At 35.9% G+C, this 18,259-nt stretch overlaps 2 protein-coding genes across 2 annotated transcripts; both read left to right on the top strand.

The window, feature by feature from the left end:
- The first annotated feature begins 1,970 nt into the window (after window positions 1–1,970).
- Window positions 1,971–11,661, top strand: LOC124451200 (E3 ubiquitin-protein ligase DZIP3-like). Its single transcript, XM_047001837.1, has 2 exons — window positions 1,971–1,999; window positions 10,897–11,661. The coding sequence occupies exon 2, from the start codon at window positions 10,904–10,906 to the stop codon at window positions 11,543–11,545; it is 642 nt and encodes a 213-aa protein (XP_046857793.1). The 5' UTR covers window positions 1,971–1,999; window positions 10,897–10,903; the 3' UTR covers window positions 11,546–11,661.
- On the top strand, window positions 2,142–17,079 carry LOC124451950. The gene is made up of 4 exons (XM_047002550.1): window positions 2,142–2,155; window positions 10,780–10,814; window positions 12,871–14,716; window positions 16,931–17,079. The coding sequence occupies exons 2-4, from the start codon at window positions 10,788–10,790 to the stop codon at window positions 17,077–17,079; spliced, it is 2,022 nt and encodes a 673-aa protein (XP_046858506.1). The 5' UTR covers window positions 2,142–2,155; window positions 10,780–10,787.
- The last annotated feature ends 1,180 nt before the right edge of the window (window positions 17,080–18,259 follow it).

The following is an 18,259-nucleotide window of genomic DNA, read 5'->3' as shown; positions in this document are numbered from 1 at the left end:
CGAGACAGGAGGGAAAACACTAAGAAAGCAGTGACTCCTCCTCTTGACCATGTACGTTATAGTAAACGTAGAAGTGTAGTACTTCTGTCATATCTGGGGGAGACAATTATTGTAGTATAGTTGCAGGCCGGATACAACAATTTATTGGGAAGTGCAGGGAGTTAAATCACGATTCTTCCATTTTATCAGCTGTAAGCGGATACAAGGTTGATTTTCTTATAGACCCAGTCCAGCTAAAACAACCCCACTCTATAAAAATCTCTTCTTCGGAAGTTCAAAATGTCGATCGTCAAGTTACAAAATTTCTAGAGAAAGGTATCATTGTTACAAGCATGCATGAACAGGGCGAGTTTATCTCCAATATCTCTCTTAGAGCAAAGATAGATGGATCTTTTAGAATGATATTTAACCTAAAAGAGCTCAACGCATTTGTTACATATCACCACTTTAAAATGGAATCTATCCATACTTGTACTCAGCTCATGCGACTTGGTTGCTACATGGCATCCGTTGACCTTAGAGATGCCTATTACTCAATACCAATACACATAGAGCATCAAAAATACTTAAAAATTATGTAGAAAGGTAAAATCTGTACCAATTCACATATCTTGCTCAAGAATTATCTTCCGTTTATTTACAAAGATACTCAAGCATGTATATTCTAAGCTGAGGAAGCTTGGGCACATTTCTAGCGGTTACATTGATGACTCTTTTTTAATGGGCTACTCCTATTCAGAATGGGAGCAAAACGTACATGACACTATACAATTGTTTCAGAAGTTAGGATTCGTACCCCATAAAGATAAATCTGTTACAGAACCCACACAGATTTTACAACATTTAGGGTTTGTGTTAAATTCAATAGATATGACTATCTCTATATCCATAGAGAAACACAACAAATTATGCGAGGTTGCCAGGGTGTGCTAAAATCTGACTCTTCTAGCATACGGGAAGTGGCCAAGCTAATTGGTATGATGGTAGCTTGTTTCCCTAACGTTCAATATGGCCCACTGTTCAATAGTACAGACAAAATATGAGGGAGGCAGAATAACATGACAACATTTTCTACATGTAGGAAGCTTAATTTTTTTTATAAACTATACTTGTCTATGGAAAAAGGTGGATCAGTGAAAATTTATATAGGGAGGATAGCATGTCCAATCATGCATCACCTCCCTTTTTTGCCGACGCCACTTTTGACTAATCGCTGTGTGTCTAACAAAATGTTGTTAATTGTATTGAGCAAACCATTCATTTTAAAAGTAAGAACATTTGTAAAATAAGCAAATGTGGAACACAAGAAGAATGTATTTACACAGAGAAAGAACGCAACCGAATCTATTTTTGTGAAGTGTTGATTCATGCAGCACAGTGAGCTTTTAAAATTATACTTTTGATAATGTTTGTTTAACTGTTTTAAGGTTTACTTTCATTGCAACCTTTACTGTTGTATCTAAAGTGTCTTTTATTGAACATAAGTAATTATAAATGCGTGCAGTTGATGTTTGACATGTATTCATAATTTACAATGGTTTATTCAATAACAAAGATTTTAATAATATGAACTTACTTATGCAAGAATATACATGTATAGATTTTTCATTAATGAGGGGAAAACCATTCACAGTTTCGAAAATCGTGTCTTAATCATTGGCATTCAAATCCTGTCTTAGATAAGTGGTTCTCTATTCCTAAGTTAAAACTTGTGAAACTTTATGAGATTTAGCAGTAGTCCTATGGAATTTGACTAATCTCAATGTTATTATGTACTTTGTATGAGGTTCTTATTTATGTATTTTTATTTCTATAACAATTGTTTTTAGTCAGTGATGTATACTTAGTTATATAACTAGAATGCTCTACATAGATATTATTAATGTTTTATAATATTGTTTGTTAAAGGAGATCCTGACTTACTCTTCATCTTCGTTCGCTATTCAAAAGTGTTTATGTCACAAAACTTACATGGATAAAAGATTGATGTAACAATAAGGTATGATATATGATCAACATTTTTAATCTGATATGTATGTGGTCGTGTTCTTTATATTAAATCTCTCATCTTTGTAAGTTATGTGACTTGGAAAGAACTAAAGCAAGCATAATTTTTCCTACACTGTCGTCATATATGAGGTCTTCTAAAACAAAGGTAATTTGTCGAAAGTAAAGCGAGTTTCCGAAAGTATATTACTAACTTTACAAAACAAATTTGCTACTGAAGAATCTCGATAATGTTTGAGTAAACATTCATGAGAAATCATATTTAAGTTGATACACCAACTTTCCAACTATTGACAATAAGCTGCATGGTAAAGGACAGTAAAACTTGTTTAAAATTATGGGGGAGGCAGAATAACATGAGAACATTTTTTGCATGTAGGACGCTGAATTTTTCTTCCTAAACTATACTTATGTATGGAAAAAAGGGGATCTGTAAAAATTTATGTAAGTAGAGCACATGTCCTATCATGCATCACCTTCCTTCTATGCTGACTTCACTTTTGACTAATCTCTGTGTGTCTAGCAAAATGTTGATAGTTGTATACAACAAACCATTTCTTTTAAAAGTGAGAAAAGTTAAAAAATAAGCAAAAGTTAAGCTCGGGAAAAATGTATTTACACACAGAAGAAGAACGCGACCGAATCTATTTTTTGTGAGATGTTGAGTCTTTCAGAACAGACCTTTCAAAATTATAGTTTTGATCATATGTTAGTTTGATAGTATTAAGGTTTACTTTCATTGCATACTTTCAAACACTATACATATACCTTTACTGTTATATGTATAGTGTTTTTTATTGATCAGAAGTAATTAGAATTGCGTGTAGTTGATAATTAAAATGTATTGATAATTTACAATGGGTTATTCAATAACAAAGGTCTTTTTATAATATGAACTGACTTTTACAATAAAGGAATTTTTGATTAACGAAGTGGAAAAATCCATTAAAAAATTCAAAATAGTGTCTTAATCATTCACATTCAAATCCTATTTTAAATAGGTGATACTCTATTCCTGAGTTGAAACTTATTAAACTTTATAAGATTTAGCAGTAATCCTTTGAAATTTGACAAATCTCAATGTTATCATGTACTCTGCATGAGGTTCTTATTTATGTATTTTTATTTCTATAACAATTGTTTTTAGTCAGTGATGTATACTTAGTTATATAACTAGAATGTTCTACATAGATGTCATCAATATTTTATAATACTGTTTTTTGAAGGAGATCCTGACTCACTCTTCATCTTCGTTCGTTATTTAAATGTGTTTATGTAACAAAACTCATATGGATAAAAAGTTTATGTTTCAATAATGTATGAATTATGATCACCATTTTTTAACTGATATGTATTTAGTCGCGTTTTTTATATTAAATCTCTCATGTTTTGTTAGGTACGTAACATGTAAAGAACTAAAGCACGCATAATTTTGTCCACAAGATCGTAGTATATGAAGTCTTACTTCTAAAACAAAAGTAATTTTACGTAAGTTAACCGAGATTTTGTATTTACATTTCTAACTTAACAATATTTATACTGAAGCATTGCGTAGTATGAAGTATGACTATAAACAAATTAGGAAATTGAACGAGACTTACCTGAAGTTAAAGTCCCATTGGGATTCTATTAGCACATACAGATCAGAGATTACACGAGAGATACTACGCATGCGCACATTGGTCATATTTTAAAGATAGTGGCCACATGAACTACCTAAATGTGCATATGAACGATATGCAGGGAGGCAGTAGCATGACGTGTAATCTCTGCGCTGTAGATGCTAAAAGAATCCCGATCGAACTTCAACTTCAGGCAAGTCTCGTTCAATTTCCTAATTCTATTAGCATCGACCGCAGAGATCCCACGAAATTTGAAAGTCATTTGGACACATTTCATGCCTACAAGCAAATACGACATTACGTTATAAACTTATTTTAATTGGAGATGTGTCAAACATACCCAGAAATAGTAACAAATATGAATTTAAAGTATTTCCTTCTCTTGCATTATACATGTAAGTATATATGTTCTGAACTCCCTGCCAAGCTCAACTAAAGAGAATTCTCATCCAATATCTTTCTTATTGGGACGCTGAAAGAATGGCATTCCAAACTACACATCGCCACACTGAGACACAACTTTCTTATTGTAAAACCGATGAAAAACGCAATCAGTCTTCCAACTTGCAGCTTTCAGTATAGAGTTTATCGAAACATCACATTGCTTCGCTTTACTGGTGGCTGCGGCTCGTGTACTATGTGGTTTGAACGTTTCTATATCAATTCCTGCAGCTTGCATGACAACCTTTATCCAACGAGATATAGATGACTTTGATACTTTATGAAAGGGTCGAATTGTGCTAAGAAATAGTTGATTTTCCTCACCACGAATGGGAGCAGTGCGTTTAAAATATTCTTCCATGACTGAGGCAACACATAGTCTGTGATCGGCAGGGAACTTTGGTATCACTAAAGTAGGATGAATGCGTTTTGGTCCAGACTATTTGACAAGTTGGTCGATATAGAAGGTGTATGAGTCCTCTTCCTTCTTTACAGTTAAGAGGTTCGTGAAGTGGAGTGATTGGGCACGCTGCCCTGTGACTAATGCACAGAGCATTACCAACTTATGAGTTAGCTGTTGTAGGGTTAAGTCTTCTACTGCGGGATGTGTCTTTAAATACTCTAATACAATGGAGGTGTCGCAGGTCACTTGATATCTTGGTAATGCTGGTCTAGAATGGAACACTCCCTTCATAAATTTCTGAACCATGTAATGTGTACCAATCGTAGAATTGCCTTCAGTAATAACGAATGAAGATAACATACTTCGAGCAGTGTTAATACAACTGTAACTCATCCCTTGATCAAATAGATGCTGTAGAAAGTCTAGAACTACCTGTAAAGTTGGATGAAAGGGATCTGCATTCCGTTTATTAACATAGAGTTGCCACTTGTTAAGGTACACCTGATACTGTTTTTGTGTTTCTGGCCGCCAGGAATTAAGTATTTTTGCTTGAGCCTGTGGTAAAATGCACTTACTTGAGAGTGATCTCCGGATAAGAGACAAGCTATCAGTCTCAGTCTCCACTTGAGTAGATATTCTTTTGTTTGATTGGATGGTAAGCTCACGTTGCTTTTGTTTTTGGGTAGGATAATGGGTGGGTGAATTATTAATCTTGCATGCATCGGATACCAGGATTGAATTGGCCAATTCGGCACGATAAGAATTGTCCGTGCCTGGGACATTTCTACTTTTTGTAAAACTTGTGATAAAACACTAAAGGGTGGAAAAGCATAAAGAAAGAACTTACTCCAATCAATGCATAAAGCGTCAATAACCCACGCCTGTGGATCTGGATGCCACGAGACATAAGGTTTAAGTTGACAGTTTAGTCTAGAAGCAAACATATCAATTTCTGGGGCCCCAAAATATGCTGCTATTTCAGGAAATAATTCAGCATCAAGCTCCAATTCTTTGGATTCATCAAATGTTCTGGAAGTTTCGTCAGCCACCACATTAATTTTCCCAGGGATATAGCTAGCAGTTAACAATATGTCCCTTATTCTGCCCCACGCCCATATTTCCCTTGCAATTTTATTGCAATGGTGAGAGTGGCAGCCCTCCGTGTGGTTAATATATGTAAGGAACGTGGTATTTTCGGTCATTACTTTAATGTAACAGGTCACAGTTTTCGGGGCGTTTTACCCCTTCCTTCCGTTTTGACAATGTTTGTTCGTTTAGTCCTGTGGACAAAATGCTGTTCAGGATTTTAGAAATTTTAGTTGGCAATGGTTGATCTGTCGGTTCATTCTCAGTCAATACGTGTATCAGCTCATCTAACAAAGCACCGCTTGGTTTTAATAGAGCTGGAGCTGTATCTGCAACTACAGCAGCAGCCCCGTTGGTTGATTGTTCGTCGTCAGTTTAAGCTTCAGACATAACATCACCATCGTTCATTTAACGTGCGGCATCATAAGCTTGCTTGAGCTCTTTTACGAAAGGAGCAAAAGAATTCATCAAGCCAGTAAGTTGATCGACTTTCCTGTTAAGGTCGTCCAAAGTAGTTCTCCCGTCATTTCCTTCTTCTAGGAGATTGTTGTTGTTGGCTTTAGCAGGGTGTTTATACCCGCCCCCACCAGATTTGCTCATTTTCCCTTGTAGACGAGACTGTTTCTGTTGCGGTTCATCGTCTACATTCACGTCTCCTAATAAGCCCAACAGCGTCGGATTAGGATGGTTATGCAAGAGCGTCCGGTCGTCTGCTTGCTCAATTGCTTCGCTGACTTGTGCCATTTGTTGTTGAATAGATTATCTAACCACAGAAAAAGAGTTTGCCGCGCAAACTCAGTGGTTATGGAGGTGTTTTGTCCTGTATTGTTTTTTAGAACTTTTTTGTCGTTCTACACAGCAGGATGGCAAATGATTTTATGGATTATTTGTATATGACCAAACACGCCATCTGTAATGGCGGTGAGCTACGTAGAGAATGACCAATGTGCGCATGCGTAGTATCTCTCGTGGGATCTCTGCGGTAGATGCTAAGAGAATCAATGTTTATTTCCATTCTTAATGAAAATCGTTTGAATGTTTCTATAATTGATTTTTAAAGCTATTATTAATACCACGACTGGAAAGTATGTCTCATTTTTTGTTTCAAATTATCCACTATAAAAATTGCGGCTCTTACACTAAGAAAAGATTTGATAATAAATAATTCTGAGTCAGTGATGCGCTTGACATTCACAGATGCCACGTCATAATGAGACATTTCTTTTCAAATAAATTAATCTTAAGTAAACAGTACAATGTACAAATGTAAAGTAAAGATTAGGTTCCAGGGGTCAAAATGAACTCATGATAACGTATATATTTCATAATAAAGTAAATGGTTTGAACCCGGGAGTATCGTTATATGTTTGTAAATGATGATCGTCCAGGTTAATAAAGTCCTGAGAAGGACTATTTTTGATGTTGTTGACTGACGTTTCGACAACCTTAGCGGTAGTCATCTTCAGAGTCAAATGAGGAGTAAACGTCAGGTTAGCCGTATTTATTGTCTGGTTCTTACGTCATTGTATTGTGTGTACAGGAAATGTGCAGGAAATGTATTGTCATTGTGGATTAGTGTGAAGTGAAATATTTTATTTTTAGTTGTGATATGTGATTTAGGTGTGACGTTTTTAGTTGTAATGTGTCAATTATGTATTGTCATTGTGAATTAGTTTGAAGTGTAATGTTTTTAGTTGATCGTTTGTTTGTATTGTGAATAAGTCGTTTGTAAGGTGCCGGTAATTGCTGTGATCTGTTCAGGGGGGTTTGTTCCAAGTTGGTATACCAACTTTCTAATGTAAGCCGTTGTCTATAGTCAGTACTGTAAGTGATGCATTTTGCCGAGTCCCAGTCAATGTTGTGCTTTGTGATTCGGTGATGTTCGGCAATGTGATTAGTTTTGTCTTGTTTCTTAGTAGCTCGTTTGTGCTCAGTAAGTCTTATGTTTAAGTTCCTGCCAGTTTCCCCGATATAGGAGGCGTGGCAGTCGGAGCAGTTTATTTTGTAAACTGCACCTTGTCGTTCGTTGGGTTGTTCTTTGTCCTTTATGTTCGTTAGTACTTGTCGTAATGTTGTGATTGGTTTATGTGCGACACGTATGTTGTATGGTCGTAAGATACGCGAGATAGTCTCAGACGTACCTTTGATGTAAGGTATCGTTGCTGTTGTCACTGAGTTGTTCGTTTCGTTGGGTTCGTTGGGTTTGTAAGTGTTGCGTTTGATAAAGTCAGAGTTATAGTTGTTTTTGTCAAAAACACGTTTGAGATAGTTGTTTTCATTTTGTAGAGCGTCCGGTGAATCACATATGATTTGTGCACGTCTTGTTAATGTTCTGATTGTGGTGGCTTTGTGTGATGTAGGGTTGTAAGATGATTGGTCTAGTAGTCGGTCAGTATGTGTTGGCTTGCGATAAACTGTTGTTCCTAGTTTTTGATTGTCATGTTTAACCAAACAGTCGAGAAAAGGAAGAGTTCCGTTTTCTTCGACATCTTTGGTAAATTGTATGTGGCTGTTCTGTTTGTTGATGTGAGTATGGAAGTCATCAATCAACAAACAGAACAAACAGAACACTCACATCAACAAACAGAACAGCCACATACTCACATCAACAAACAGAACAGCCACATACAATTTACCAAAGATGTCGAAGAAAACGGAACTCTTCCTTTTCTCGACTGTTTGGTTAAACATGACAATCAAAAACTAGGAACAACAGTTTATCGCAAGCCAACACATACTGACCGACTACTAGACCAATCATCTTACAACCCTACATCACACAAAGCCACCACAATCAGAACATTAACAAGACGTGCACAAATCATATGTGATTCACCGGACGCTCTACAAAATGAAAACAACTATCTCAAACGTGTTTTTGACAAAAACAACTATAACTCTGACTTTATCAAACGCAACACTTACAAACCCAACGAACCCAACGAAACGAACAACTCAGTGACAACAGCAACGATACCTTACATCAAAGGTACGTCTGAGACTATCTCGCGTATCTTACGACCATACAACATACGTGTCGCACATAAACCAATCACAACATTACGACAAGTACTAACGAACATAAAGGACAAAGAACAACCCAACGAACGACAAGGTGCAGTTTACAAAATAAACTGCTCCGACTGCCACGCCTCCTATATCGGGGAAACTGGCAGGAACTTAAACATAAGACTTACTGAGCACAAACGAGCTACTAAGAAACAAGACAAAACTAATCACATTGCCGAACATCACCGAATCACAAAGCACAACATTGACTGGGACTCGGCAAAATGCATCACTTACAGTACTGACTATAGACAACGGCTTACATTAGAAAGTTGGTATACCAACTTGGAACAAACCCCCCTGAACAGATCACAGCAATTACCGGCACCTTACAAACGACTTATTCACAATACAAACAAACGATCAACTAAAAACATTACACTTCAAACTAATTCACAATGACAATACATAATTGACACATTACAACTAAAAACGTCACACCTAAATCACATATCACAACTAAAAATAAAATATTTCACTTCACACTAATCCACAATGACAATACATTTCCTGCACATTTCCTGTACACACAATACAATGACGTAAGAACCAGACAATAAATACGGCTAACCTGACGTTTACTCCTCATTTGACTCTGAAGATGACTACCGCTAAGGTTGTCGAAACGTCAGTCAACAACATCAAAAATAGTCCTTCTCAGGACTTTATTAACCTGGACGATCATCATTTACAAACGTATATATTTCATCATCATTCATTTTGCACGTAATTTATTCTTAGATAAACTTTGATTTAGCATGTACACTGACAAACTGAAATCAAGATACTTGTTTTGTTTTCCAACGTGTCTAACTGTTTTAGTTACATGAATTAAATCGTGCAACAACACAAAGTCGAGAAATTTCACAGACTGTCAGGCCAGGCCCGCCGTGAGTTGATAGGCAAGGGGGCATTTTACCTTGGGCAAGTAATATAATAGAGGCCGGCGCCTCCCCATTTGGACACATGAAAATTGCAAAATTGAAGTTTATAGAAAAAGTAATGAATGATTTGTGTATTATTTGTACTTTTCTTTCGTTATCTCATCATGCAGAAGACATTCATCAATTGTTGGGTTTTTAGAAATTCTCGTAGCATCTTCAAACGGAATCACCCTTTAAGTGTTATCAATATGAGCAGGCATGTGGCTAGAATGTAAAATTTGGGGGAGCAACAACATTTTTTTGGGGGAGGAGCAGTTGTAGACGTGTAGTTATACTGTATTATAACAATAACATAATTTATCACTAGTTAGTTTTTGTGGGTAGCTGCTGTGCATGCACGGCTAACCACTATGCCATACTTAAAAAGTGTCTGAGTGAGGCAGTGAGGCAGGCAGTGTTTGTTTGTCGTGATATCCTCGGCTGTGTCATCGGTGATAGTTGCATATGCGAACGATCACGAATAAAATTGTTTTAAGTAAAGTCAACACTTATGTTGTTCTTCAATTACCTGTGCTTTAGAGCGTATAATCTGCACTTTGTTTAGTGACTATAGTCAAAACCTTGCAGCTGAAAATATCATTCATTTATACGCTTTACTGGTGATTGCGGACGTCAAATATAACCTATTGGGGACTACTGCAGTTTAGCGGACACCTTGGACGCTGACCCAAACTCTACCCTGTTATCTTTAACAAAAATGAGCCCGCGATTAGAAGCGCTTCCGGTGTCCGCTAAACTGCAGTCTAGCAAAAATTTAAGTTGAAACAAAACATCAGCAATATTGTCCTATCAAAATGTTAATAAGCAATTATTCATACAACACAGCAAACCAGTTTGATATATCCTGTTAAAAGAACGACGTATCTCTTCACCACACGATTGTTAGACAAATAAGATATATCATTTATTAACTAGGAGTTACTATTGCAAGGTAAGTGCTGCCTCTTCCACCAAGTAGCGAAAATATTATCATTTTAAGTGTTTTTTCATTGTATCAAGTCTACTATTTTAATGCCTTGATGTAAGATCAATTACTGGGTCATGTCTCTAGGCAGTGAACACAATTTTTATCAAGAAAAAGAAATGAACCACACAAGTCTTTATAAATGGCTTGTAGTACTATTTTTACTTTATCCTTTTAACTTTTGTAAATATTTTGTACATTTTATATTATACCTTTTTTCACAAACTCATTCCTCATTTCTAGAATAAAAAATGGTTTCGCCACCTAATAAATTAAAGATTGAGGAAAATGGATCTTGTTGTTCTCATTTTGTACATTGCAAATTGATGCTTTTTGCACAAACTCTTTCTTCATTTCTAGCTTGAAAATGGCTTCACCGCCTCAAAAACTGAAGTTTGAGGCAAACGGATCTCGTTTAAGTAAACTTTTAATCAATAAAGGAACACAAGCTTTGAAAATAACATTGCAAATCATTATAAACCTTCAATCATCAAACTTGAAAGATAAACTTAATGATCCTTCTACAAAGAGTAAATTGACACCACTAAAATTCAAAGTCATCAGCCAGGAGCAATGGAACCTTCTTTACCCATTAACTGGCTCACCTGACATTGAACACTTTGATATTTCATTATTGACTGTCTTATTGCGTAACATATGTGGTCTAACAGCGCCACATAGTGGATGGAATAATCTTCCTTCCTCTTCAGATACTTCAATCACAGCAAACATTGCAAGAATAAAGTTTTATCGAAACGAAGTGTACGGTCACATAACTACAACTAGTTTAAAGGACGGTCAGTTTGAGTACTTGTGGCAGGAAATTTCAAAAGCATTGGTTGGTCTGGGTATTCAACAAACTGAAGTAGATGAATTGAAAGAAGCTCGTCTCAGTCGCGATGAAGCAAATTATATTGAAATGTTAAAAACTATGGAAAATAAAGTAGAAGAAATTAAAGAAAAGATGACTACAATAGTTGATGTTGTTGGAGTAAAAGACATGTTGTAAGTCAAACTATATTCTGATCTCAAGAAACTTGGCAAGTGCAATTTCAACGGTCTTATAAAAGATCTTAACATGAAATACTTGCAAGGCACTAGACGATGGTTATTTGAAAAACTCGACACTTGGTTTAACGATAGAAGTGAAGATGCTTCTAACGTCATGATTTTGATTGCGCAGGCATGTGGCTAGGATGTAAAATTTGGGGGAGGAACAACATTTTTTTGGGGGGGGGGAGCAGTTGTAGACGTCAAGTTATACTGTATTATAACAATAATATAATTTATCACTAGTTAGTTTTTGTGGGGAGCTGCTGTGCATGCGCGGCTAACCACTATGCCATACTGAAAAAGTGTCTGAGTGAGGCAGTGAGGCAGGCCGTATTTGTTCGTCGTGATATCCTCGACTGTGTTATCGGTGATAGTCGGCATATGCGAACGATCACGAATAGAATTGTTTTAAGTAAAGTCAATACTTATGTTGTTCTTCAATTACCTAAGCTTTAGAGCGTATAATCTGCATTTTGCTATAGTGACTGTAGTCAAAACCTTGCAGCTGAAAATATCATTCATTTATACATTTTACTGGTGATTACAGACGCATACAAATATATCTCGTTTGGGCAAGAAATACCAGGAACTTGATATTGTGTGCAGTCCGTACTTATATTTGTTCGGTATTTTATTCATATGTCGCGTTGTTTATCTCTCAGCCTATGTTCTGTATTGTGGTGAGGAAAATGTAAAGTAGATCGGAGATCTATGGTGGACTACTGCAGTTTAGCGGACACCTTGGACGCTGACCTAAACCTTACCCTATAGTCATAAGCAAAAACGAGCCCGCGACTACAAGCGCTTCCGGTGTTCGCTAAACTCAAGTCTATCAAAAATTTAAATTGGAACAAAATCATCAGTAATATAGTCCTATCAAAATGTTAATAAGCAAATATTCATACAACACAGCAAACCAGTTTGATATATCCTGTTAAAAGAACGAGGTATCTCTTAACCACACAATTGTTAGACAAATAAGATATATTATTTATTAACTAGGAGTTACTATCCTAAGGTATAAGCTGCCTCTCGATCCGAGTGGGCAATAATATTATCATTTTAAGTGTTTTTTCATTGTATCAAGTCTACTATTTTTATGCCTTGATGTAAGATCAATTACTGGGTCATGTCACTAGGCAGTGAACACAATTTTTATCGAGAGAAAGAAATGAAGCACACAAGTCTTTATAAATGACTTGTAGTACTATTTTTAATTTAACTTTTTAATTTTAATTTTAAATTATAACATTCCTCATTTCTAGAACCTAAAAATTAAACATTGAGGAAAATGGATCTCGTTTGAGTAAACTTTTAATCAATAAAGGAACCCAAGCCTTAAAAACAACATTGCAATCTTTATTAAAGTCATCAAGTTTAGCTGGTAAACTTAAAGATCCCTCTACAAAGAAGACACTAACATCTTTGAAATTTAAAGTCATCAAGAATGAGCAGTGGGATCTTCTTTATCCGTCAATTGGTGACCCTGACATTGAAAACTTTGACATCACATTATTGACTGTTTTATTGCGAAATATATGTAATCTAAAATCCCCAACTGGAGGATGGAATAAACTTCCTTCCTCTTCAGATACCTCAATCTCAGCAAACATTGCTAGAATAAAGTTTTATCGAAACAAAGTGTACAGTCACATAACTACAACTAGTGTGGATGACAGTGAGTTTGAGTATTTGTGGAATGAAATCTCAAAAGCATTGGTTGGTTTGGGTATTCACCAAACTGAAATAGATGTATTAAAGGAAGATCCTCTCAGTCCTAATGAGGCAAATTATATTGAAATGTTAAAAGAATGGTATGAAGAAGACCGACAGTTAATCAAAGTCGTAGAGAAAACCATAAAAGATGTGAAAGTAATAAAAAGTGAAGTAGAGGAAATCAAAGAAAGCATGTCAACTAAGAATGATGTTGAAGAAATTAAACAAGAGATGGCAACAAAAACTGATGTAACCAGAGTGAGAGAAATTATACAGGACAAAATATGCTCAGATGCCAATAAGCTTGCAAAGTTTAAGTTTAATGGTCTTATAAAAGATCTTATTAAGAAATACCTTGAAGGCACTAGACAATGGTTATTTGAAAAACTCGACACTTGGTTTAACGATAGAAGTGAAGATGCTTCTAACGTCATGATTTTGATTGCCGGTCCTAGTGTTGGTAAAAGTGTGTTTGCTGCTGAGGTGTGTCGACGATATTCTGAAAAGAAGAAACTTGCTGCTTGTCATTTCTGCAGATATAATAGATCAGATTATAGAGATCCTCGAAAATTGATAGAATCATTGGCTAGTAGCATGTGTGATACAATATCAAATTTTAAAAGTAAACTGAATGAAGAATTACAAAGAAATAATTCCAAAGAATCGATCATCGATAAGTTCTTTGTTTTATTAAATAATCCATTGCATTCATTGGAAGGTCATGAACCAATGCTTTTGGTTATTGATGCCTTAGATGAAAGTCAAGTTGACGGCAAAAGTGAATTGTTGGAATTGATTGTAGAAGAGTTTGACCGACTGCCTAAATGGAATAAAATCTTCATCACCAGTCGTCCAGAACTTCCTGTTCAAAAAGAGTTGAAAGACATGAATCCTGTGGAAATTAAAACTCGTCCTCGTGATGAAAACAGCGAAGAAGACCTGCACAAATATTTGAGACATCAGTTGAATGATCGGGTGCAGAAAAATCGCTACCTTCTTCAGTCATTAGTTAAAAAATGTGAGGGATCATTTCTTTACGCTTATCACGCACAACTGAGCTTAAAGAAAGAAGAAATTGAGCTTACTTACGAAAACATTCAACAATTGGTCTCTAGTGGGTTAAGCGGTGTTTACACAAAGCAATTCAAAAGAGTAAAAGAATTGTTAACGAAGAAAAGTACCAGAAAATCTGTTATCTCAGAAGCTACTTTCGTGCAATTTCTTGAATTGTTGGCTGCCTCTCGGGAGTTTTTACCATTAACTTTCCTGTTTAGCTATTTAGGTTTTTCTGATGACATCAAGTTTGAAGTCCGCAGTAAAATCATTGAACCGTTATCTCAAATTTTGCCAGCTTACGATGATTATTTAACCGTGTATCACAAATCTCTAATTGATTGGTTGAAATCAGATGGTTACGAACAGCATGAGTTTACTGTTGATCCAAAAAATGGTCATAAGTTCTTATGGCATGCTTGTGAGAAAGTGTTCAAAGAAATTAAGTCCATGAACATTTTTGAAAATCAGATGGACACTGCTAAGATTAAATATGCTTTGAAGAATGGAGTCCACCATATGATAGAATTTCGCGAAAATGTTGACTTTTGCTGGGCAGTTGATGTCAAAGTGGTTTGTGCAAGGTTAATGGGTGTAGAAGACATTGGCATGCATACCATTGACTCTGAATTGCGTGAAATCATTAAAGAGCGGCGTACTTTCTTGAAAAAAGATGTACTTGAAGAGCTACTATTTCATTTATTGATGAAGTCAATGAGAATGAGATATAAGTTTGGTCATAGCTTAATTTATTTACAAATTATTACAAACGGAATTGATAGCAAAAACGAAAGAAGATTATTGGCAAGGGATTTAGTAAAACAAGGAAAGTTTGTTTGGTTCGAGGATTTAGACTCAACATATTTAACAAATCATCATCATTTGACTGTCTCCTTACGTGCTAACGTTACATCTCTTTGTGTGTCGTCCAATGAAGAACTTCTTGCTGTAGGATATGAAAATGGTCAAATATATATTTTTGAACTTCCTCAATTCGAACAACGATTCACTCTTGACACTGCTCTCGATGATACAAGGTTAGGTAAGTTAAATGTAAGAAAAATTATGTCCCGGTATGACATCTATCACAATTCAACAACATCAAACGAATCGTGTTTTGTACGTGGAAACATCTGTTGTTGCTCCTTTTCACCTACCGGAAATAGAATGGTAACTAGTGATGGATCTACTGAAGTAAAATTGTGGGACGTTAACAATGGACGTTTGCTATCATGTTTACAGTCAGATGATGTCGTTAATCGTTGCTCTTTCTCAGATTCTGGTTTGTTTATTACAGCAAGGAATGATGGAGGTTTTCAGTTTAAATTCACTGCATGGAATTCATTAACTTTGCAAAGAATTGATCGACGCTGCGTTGTTGATTACCAAAAACTACAATGCACCGATAAATGTTCAGAGTTCTTTGTTACAGTCTTTGGATATCGTTCGTATGTTTTCAATTCCCAAAGGCAATCGATATTTTGCAAGAAAAATAGGTATTCACTATCTTCAAATTCAAAGACAACCCACCATTATCGTAGTTGTTTTGTTATCATACAAACCAGGTTGTAAAGCTTTCTGAAATCACTCAGTTGACAAAATACAACGATCAAGGCGAAATCGAGTTTTGTTTACCAAATGTTAGTTGTCAATGTCTTCGTAGGAATCTTAACAAAGTCCATCCCATCTCGTTTAAGGAATTTTACGTTGTGCCGTATTTTTCCAAGCTTAAAATTTTCAAAACTGATCATCTTTGGAGACCTTCATTTATCTTTGAGAAATTTAAAATTGAATGTTGTTGTTTTCACCGGATGGATCTTTTTGGCTGCTTTCGCTGTTGGTGACCACGTCAACATTCATATTTGGAGCATTGAGCGTTGCACTATTATTCAAACTGTACCAATGCAACTGAAGAATGCATTTAAATGTTGGTGGTCAGATGGTTTACTGTGGATTTGGGATGGTTCTGATCATCTTTTGAAGATGTCCACTTCCTCTGAAAATTTTGTAGATTCTTCTCAAGCAAAGCAAGTTAACTTTGGATTTGAACCTAAGAAAATCTTAACATTTGGTGATGTCTTAGTTTGTAAACACCATAAATATTTTGTTCAAGTTGTTAAAATTACCAAGGGTAAGATAAAATGCAACAAAATACTTCTTGTCGACAGTTTTGAATTGAAGGCAGCAGCTGTATCACCTGATAATTCGGTTGATTTAACTGTAAACAAAACAGAATACACACTATGGAAATGGTGAAATAACAACTATGAACTTTACTTAAAACCTTGGCATCCTGCAGAAATACCCATAACACCTGTCATTGAAAAATTTGTTTGGAAACAGATAACTGAAAATGATCTAGAGTTCAACTGCTGTATAAGTGATAGTAAACAAGCAGTCATAACATTTTGCAAAGGCATCAGATGTAAGGGCATTTATGTAATTAATGTTCACGAGAATGGTGATGTGAATGAGATTTTGCATGATGTCGGGAAACTATATTTGGAATCCAACCTAGTCGTACACAAATCTTATTGCATTGTAGTGTCTTTTGAGTCATTGCGTGCTGTAGATTTAAAGAGTGGTAAAGTATGCGCTAAATTTCGCGAAGGAGATTATTTCATGCCTAATATAACTATGCATTCCAACACAGGAACTTTAGCTTTGGTTGACAATATAGATTGCCGAATTCAATTTTTAAAACTTAATGTTCCTGAATAAATACATCAACTCCAACTTTAATAGTAAATTCAAAAGCTGTTGAGAAAATTGAACATAGATGTTGATGGTCGTAAGGATGGTTGCTTGTTTCCACCTACTATAGTCTTCTACAGAAGAAGTATAATTATTCTACCAGGCAATCTTTAAGAAATTATGTATATTTACCACAAATAAATTTGGACCAATTTTGCAAAAGATCTTTTAAATTTATCGGTACTATTTCTTGGAATGTGTTACTTCCTGCTATTAAAGAATGTAAATATTATCTAAATGTCCTTCTTCATTCAAACCACTACTTTACCGACGCTACGTTGACGACTGTTTTTTACTTTTTCATTCCTCCGATCACGTCCCTCTCTTTCTTGACTATCTGAACCGACAACACCCTGACATCACATTCACAGCTGAAGTTGAACAAAACAGAAAGCTCTCATTTCTTGACATTGATATCTCTCGCACTAATGGAAAATTCACCACTTCCGTCTACCGCAAACCTACTTTCACTGGTCTCTTCACCAACTTCCACAGCTTCATCCCACTTACTTACAAACTTTCATTAGTCTCCTGCTTACTTCACTGCATCTTCAACCTTTGTTCTACTTACGAAAATTTTCATACACAACTCGAATTTAGCAGAAAGTCACTCACCAAAAACGGTTTTCCTTCAAGTATAATTGACCAAATCACACGTCGCTTCCTAAACAACACCTTTGCCTCCAAACCACCTGTCTTGACTGCTCACAAAATGCCCATCTATTTTTGTCTTCCTTTCACCGGCATACACTCCCTTCAAATTCGCACACAAATCAATAGCCTTTGTGCTGCAGCCTTCCCACATATATCTATTAAATTTGTTTTACGCCATTCCCAACGTATCTCTTCTTTCTTCCACTTTAAGGACATAATTCCCAAACCTCTGAGATCTGGTGTAGTCTATTAATTCTAGTGTCGAAGCTGCAACGCTTCGTATGCGGGTCAAGCCACACGTCATCTACACCCCAGATTTTCGGAGCACTTGGGAATATCCCCCCTTACAGGCAACCAAGTTTCCCACCCTGCGTTATCAAGCATTCTCGCTCACATTAACGCAACTGGACACACCCTTAACTTAGACGACTTTAAAATAATCTCCTCTTCCAACCATACTTATGAACTCTCCATTCATGAAAGCCTTCTAATC

This window comes from Xenia sp. Carnegie-2017, unplaced genomic scaffold (assembly GCF_021976095.1).
Source record: "Xenia sp. Carnegie-2017 unplaced genomic scaffold, XeniaSp_v1 HiC_scaffold_24, whole genome shotgun sequence".
Lineage (NCBI taxonomy): Eukaryota > Metazoa > Cnidaria > Anthozoa > Malacalcyonacea > Xeniidae > Xenia > Xenia sp. Carnegie-2017.
This window is presented reverse-complemented; position numbering and strand designations above follow the sequence as displayed.